The sequence below is a fragment of the Euphorbia lathyris genome, chromosome 5, assembly GCF_963576675.1.
Source record: "Euphorbia lathyris chromosome 5, ddEupLath1.1, whole genome shotgun sequence".
Classification (NCBI taxonomy): Eukaryota; Viridiplantae; Streptophyta; class Magnoliopsida; order Malpighiales; family Euphorbiaceae; genus Euphorbia; species Euphorbia lathyris.
The window spans coordinates 70,007,617-70,014,464 of NC_088914.1; the positions used below are offsets into that span (position 1 = coordinate 70,007,617).

Genomic DNA, 6,848 nt, shown 5'->3' on the forward strand with positions numbered 1-6,848 from the left:
TAGCTTAATTATGAGAAATTTTGCCGTGGTACGTAAAAATTGATTTTAGACCACTCAAATGATAAAATGTATATGTATGAAAAAAATTGAACGATCATGTATTCGCCACTAAAGTCAGGCCACGCAATAAAAATTGGCTGTTAGTTTACGCAATAAGGTAGGTAGGGTCCATCCAATTGTTTTTAAAATATGTTGCGGGATTCATTCGAATAGAGCATTATCATTAATGGTTAATTCTAACTAAAATACCTATCTATAACTATGAGAGGATATAATTCTCATAAACTTCAATGATTATGAGTGATATTTACCCATATCCATAATGATTGAAACAGAAAAAGGTCTTTCCTTCTTTCCATTTATATTTCTCTCTCTCTCTCTCTCTTTAAAGGGATAATATATGAAGAAACAATTAGACATTTTTGCAATCCATGATGATTCTTAAGAGAAAAAGAGTGGCCTTTTTGCCTAATTTTGACTTGAAGTAAAGGGTTTTTATGGGGATGAGAGTTTAATATACCTTCCCTGATGAGTCCTTTTTAATTTTCCTCCTTCAATAAAATCCTCAGATAAAAAGCTGAAATGTCTATTTCCTTATAGATTCAACTGCAGAAATTACTAATTCATACCTATTTGCTGATTCATTTCCCAATGCTAAGGTACCCACTACTACTAGTCTCGTCTTTTTCTATCTTCCTTTGTGTTTTCTGATTTCTGATTTCTGATTATTTCTCATCCTTTAACCCCTTTTGCTCCTTAATTCTGATGATGCAATTCACTGAAACCCCACCACATCTTCACATGAACATAAACCAAACCCCCCTCCTCCAGACCCCCAAAACAACCCGTCCTTGGCCTGGATTTCCCACCTCTAAATCCCTAGCAAGTTTTGGGGATGCTAATTGTATGGAGCAACTTCTTGTCCATTGTGCAAATGCAATTGAAAGCAATGATGCAACTTTAGCTCAACAAATCCTTTGGGTACTTAACAATATTGCACCCCCAGATGGCGATTCTAATCAAAGATTAACCTGTGCTTTCCTTCGAGCTTTAATCACTCGTGCTGCTAAAAATGGTACTTGTAAACTCCTTGCTTCAATAGCCAATTCTCACACCTCTCTTTCTATCAACACCCATCAGTTTTCTGTCATTGAACTTGCTAGTTTTGTTGATTTAACCCCTTGGCATCGCTTCGGTTTTACTGCTGCTAATGCTGTTATTTTAGAAGCTATTGAAGGTTACCCGGTTGTTCATATTGTGGATTTGAGTTTAACACATTGTATGCAGATTCCTACTCTTATTGATGCTATTGCTACCCGTTTTGAGGTTACTCCAATGTTGAAGCTAACTGTTGCTGGTTTCACTGAACATATTCCTCCTAAGCTTGATCTTTCTTATGAACAATTGGGGTCTAAATTGATAGCTTTTGCTCGTTCTCGCAATGTGATACTCGAATTCAGTGTTGTTCCAGCTACTTATGCGAATGGTTTCTCTTCCTTAATCGAACAACTTCGAATGCAGAATTCAATTTACACTGACACTGCTGAAGCACTTGTTATAAACTGTCAAATGTTACTTCATTATATCCCAGATGAAACGTTTTCGAATCATAATCCGAGTTCATCTTCTTCTACTTCGTCTAGTGTTCATTCTTATAGAAGTATGTTTCTGAAATCACTTAGGAGTTTAGACCCAACAGTTGTGGTTTTAGTAGATGAAGATGCAGATTTAACATCGAATAATTTGGTGTGTAGATTAAGGTCAGCTTTCAATTATCTATGGATACCTTATGATACAGTGGACACGTTTCTTCCAAGAGGGAGTAAGCAAAGACAGTGGTATGAAGCTGATATATGTTGGAAGATTGAGAATGTGATAGCTCATGAAGGTCTGCAAAGAGTTGAAAGGATTGAACCTAAGAGCAGATGGGTTCAGAGGATGAGGAATTCGAATTTTCGGAGCCTTTGTTTCGGAGAAGATGCAGTTTCTGAAGTTAAGAACATGCTTTCTGAACATGCTGCTGGTTGGGGATTAAAGAAGGAAGAAGATGATCTTGTTCTTACTTGGAAAGGTCATAATGTTGTATTTGCTACTGCTTGGATCTCTGCTTAAATAATTAAATCCATTATTCATTCTCTCTTTTATTTGATGATTAATTCTGTGTTTAGTCTTTGCAATGTATATACTAAGAGTAGATAATCATTTGCAGCTTAATGCAATCTGTTCATTAGGATTTAATTTACACAAGATTATCTAATATGAATTTTCTCCAGCATATAAAACCCTAACAACATTTACTACTTGTTTGGGAGGAAGATTTGAGAGTTTTAATAATGTAAGAATTAATGATAAACGTGGTTTTAAATAGGTTACTTTGAATCTAAGCCTTAACCAATTCAAATTGGAGTCTTAGATACTTTCTCATCAAAACTATTCTTTTCATTTCTTTTAATAACTCTCCATACAGTCTATGTCGAGTGATTCATGATTAATTCTGATTGGGGATTCATCGGTGTTTGAATTATGGATGAGCAAATACCTATAGTATTACAGGTGAGGGCGGTGATCAGCGACCAATCTCTAATGCTTTTGCAAGTGAGAGAAGAGTTATAAACAGATATGAGAAGAATTATCGTTGTGTCTTATATTTGTATGTTTAGAACCTTTTTTATAATTTATATATTAAATTAAGAGTGTTAAATAACAAATTGTAATTTAAAGCATGTGATTTATTTTAAAAAAATAAAAAATGAAAAAAACTAAAAAGTTAGAAAAGAAGTGAAACAAAATGTGAAAGTCGCAAAAAACGAAAAAATGGAAAAATAAGAAAAATAGAAAAAAGCGATAAAACAACAAAAATCATGAAAACATGAAAAATTGAAAGTTAGAATCAACTGATATGTAATTGAAATTGAAAATTAAAAACAAAATATCTGTGATTTTTAATAATATATGAAATTGATCAAACTTATCAACATTATGAATAAAATTGGTCATAAATGTCAACTTTATAGATAAAATTGTGCATACCTATTAACGTTATGGATATTTTTGTGTCTTATTCTCGGATAGATTGAACCTTATCCCAATAAATGATCAACTTTTGTAAAACAGATTCGAAATTTTAATTATAACAAAGAAGAAATCTAAGCCTCTTATTAATGATATTTTTGAATTTTGGAAATTATAAAATTCCAAAATTTTATAGAATTCCAGATTTCTAGAATTTCAAAAATTCTGGAATTCTAGAAATTCTGGAATTCTAGAAATTTTGAAATTCTAGAATTTTAGAAATTTTGGAATTTTAGAAATTGTGGAATTTTAGAAATACTGAAATTTTAGAAATTTTGGAAATTCTAGAATTTCAAAAATTCTGAAATTCTAGAAATTTTGAAATTTTAGAAAACTTAAATTCTAAATTCATTTTAGAAATCTAGAATTTCAGAATTTCTAGAATGAATTTAGAATTTATAGAAATTCCAGATTTTGGAATTTCAGAAATTTCAAAAAAATATAGAAATCTGGAATTCCATAAAAAAAGAAGCGGGTCAAAAAGTCATCGAAAAGGTAAAAAAAAAATTGTTTAAATTTTTTTGAAAATATCATTGTATTTTAAAGGTGTCAAGTCATTTGCTTTGGAGCAAAAAAAACTCACATGTACCGATCTACGAAAACGTGAAAGCACATGATTTTTTTTAAATTAACTTAGAAATTAATGTTATTTTTTGTGGGTTACTAAACCCAGCCCCATATTCACACTTCCAGCCTCGAAAAAAGACCTCAATGCCCTTTGAACAAAAAACAGAAAATTTGAATCCCTCCCAAACTCTCTCAAACTCATTTTCATCCGAATCAAAGACAAAACATTTGATGGAAGACAATCCGTTATCACCGAGAGTAGACGGGAGTGATGCTACGTCCGAAGTCGAGGTATTTTTCCGATTTAACTTCCTTGCATTTCTGTAATTTGAATTGGGAAAAAAAATCTGGTTCGGCACTCGGGCGTGTGAGCATCACGCCTCACCACATGGTGGGGCGTATGAGTATCACGTCCCACCATGTGGTGGGGCGTGATAGCCACATGCCTCACCATGAGGTGGGACGCGATGCTCATACGCCCCACCATGAGATGGGGCGTGATGTTCATACGCCCCACCATTAGGTGGGACGTGATGCTCATACGCCCCACCATGTGGTGGGGCGTGATGCTCACACGCCCGAGCAAATTTGTGGCTGTTTTTCGGGTTTAGACACCGAAACGCTATAGAAATGTCACGTTTTGGAATGTAATGTTCGTTATTAATCATTTACAGGAGGTTTCGTGGGAAGAATTTGACGAAAACGGCATAGATTACAGCTCGCAGTTTTTTCCTAAACAAACATTTCAAACATATCATGAAGCTGTTAACTAGGCAAAACAGACGGCAATTGGGATCAGGTTTGAGTTAACAACAGCGTCGCACAAGACGGGGCGCAAGTCAAAGTGGATATTGGTTAAATGTGCTCGTGGTGTTAAGAATTATAAAAGGAAAAAGGATGTGGATATAGATGTTATACTACGGAAGAATACAAAAACAAAGTACTGTGGTTGCAAATTCCAGATAAAGGTTATGGAAATCGGCGAATTGGGCGGTTGGGTGGTGAATGGGATTCCTAGAGATAGAGGACAGCACTGTTATCAGTTGGCTGTATATCGTCAGGGCTACAGACAGATGAGCGGACTAAGCCCGGCTTCCAAAAAACTTGTTCGTGAAATGAGTTCAGCTCAAGCTAAGCCTTGTGCTATTTTTGCTGCAATCAAAGAAAAACATCCGGAGGATTGCCCGACACAAAGACATATCTATAACTACAGGGAGAAAATCAGGACTGAGAGCTTTGAGGGTCGGGATGTAATCGGTCAGTTTTATCGGCTTACTATAGATAAGGACTATATACATTAGACGCAAGCGGTGCCGGGCAGCAATGTCGTACTCACTTATTTATGGCACATCCAACATCGATCACACTGTTCCGATCTTATTACTTGTTTGTTGGTATGGATTCAACATATAAAACAAACAAGTATAAGATGCCATTCTTTGAAATCATTGGAATGACGCCTTCTAACAAAAACTTCTTGATCGCCTATGCAATCATGAAGGATGAAACCGAGGGTAGTTACATGTGGGTGTTACAAAAATTGAAGCTTTTGCTCCAACCTGATGTGCATCCGACAGTCATTGCTACAGACCGGGAGTTAGGACTGATGCGGCCGGTTCATGAGGTATTTCCTCATTCTCATCATTTATTGTGCACATGGCATATTAATAAAGATGTGGAGGATAGAGTTGGCAAGTTGAGTGGAATGAAGAAGTTTGGTGAAATTTTTAAAAATTCCAAATGGAAACGTATAATTGAAGCCCCGACAGAAGCTGAATATGAGGCGGTAGTGGTAGCCATGAAGAATACTACTGGCAACTGGCCTGGTGTGATTCAGTACGTGGAGACCACGTGGCTAGTGCATAAAGAGAAGTTTTGTCGAGCATGGACGAACAAGGTGTTGCACTTAGGAAATACCACAACCTGTCGAGTGGAGAGTTCACATGCACAGTTGACACAGTGGTTGAATTCATCTACTGGTGCACTTGATACAGTGTAGGCGAAGGTGCACAAGGACATTGAGGCTCAGATCGAGGCGATCAAGTAAGACATTTATTCTGTTATTTGCTTTAATCTTTTAAAATTTAATACATTAGTTTTGTAATCCGTCATTGTATATAATCAGGTACTCACTCGAGGACTCGAGAAGAAGATCTGCGGTGAATCACTGTGGAGAACCTTTCACGTATCTCGACTTACACGTTTCACATTGCTGCTTGGCTGTACTAAATGATGAGCTCAAGCGTATGCACGCATTGAGTATGGATGTGGTAACTGAATGCGGATGCGTGTTGCCCATGACTCATGGCATTCCGTGTGCATGTGAGCTGAAAACATATATTGACACAAATGAATCGGTCCGTGTTGACCGCATCCATCCTTTTTGGAGATCTCTTGCGTTTGAAGGGTTGAGTGACATACCAGTTACTGCTCCAGTATATGCTGACGGGTCTGAGGATCATCGATTTTTTCAATCTCTTGTAGAAAAGGTTGAAAAATTAGATCCTTCAATGGTGCGTAGCATATCGATGTACATTCATGATCAGATAAACCCGGAACAAAGTGGCTTTAAAGAACCTGAGGTCAAAGACACTGTTAGGGGTAGACCAAAGGGAAATTCATCAACAAAACGAAATCCGAGTGCATGGGAGTACAATCAGTCACCACGAGGTCGAGCACGGTCCTCGGGTTCGAGGAGTAGTCGTAGTCGAGGCCGTTCTTCATCCTCATCTGTGCATAACAGCCAGATGCCGGGTATATTTTATTTCATTTATATATATGTTGAAGTTAAAGTAAATATATTTTTATTGATAAATTTCATATATTAATATTTTCAGTCGGATTTGATGCGGATATCGCCAGTTACCACCATTTACATCGGGTTCAAGGTCTCATCGTACCATTTATTACTGGATTCCATGATGTTGTAGCAGATGGTAACTGTGGATTTCGTGTTTTAGCCGATGCCATCATTTTTAACCAAGAGGAGTGGAAGCTGATGAGAGTGCTCATAGAGAATGAGATGCGGGCAAACCGTGATCTGTATGTGCCAGTATACGGGAACGGATTTGATGCTGCCCTCACACGTATTAAATGGGCAGGAGCGGGTTGTAGTGAGTTCCACTGGATGGTGAGTCCGGATGACTTATTTGCTGCTGCATCTGTATTGAACGCAGTAATTTTCCTCTTTACTACAGAACAATTAGGAT

General features: G+C 36.8%; 1 protein-coding gene across 1 annotated transcript; it reads left to right on the forward strand.

The window, feature by feature from the left end:
• Nucleotides 1-497: 497 nt before the first annotated feature.
• Nucleotides 498-2,112, forward strand: LOC136230939 (scarecrow-like protein 32). The gene has a single exon (XM_066020153.1). The coding sequence runs from the start codon at nucleotides 766-768 to the stop codon at nucleotides 2,110-2,112; it is 1,347 nt and encodes a 448-aa protein (XP_065876225.1). The 5' UTR covers nucleotides 498-765.
• The last annotated feature ends 4,736 nt before the right edge of the window (nucleotides 2,113-6,848 follow it).

Bases quoted from the DNA above. Each gene is read 5' to 3' on its own strand.
- LOC136230939 (XM_066020153.1), top strand. From the start codon at position 766: ATGATGCAATTCACTGAAACCCCACCACATCTTCACATGAACATAAAC.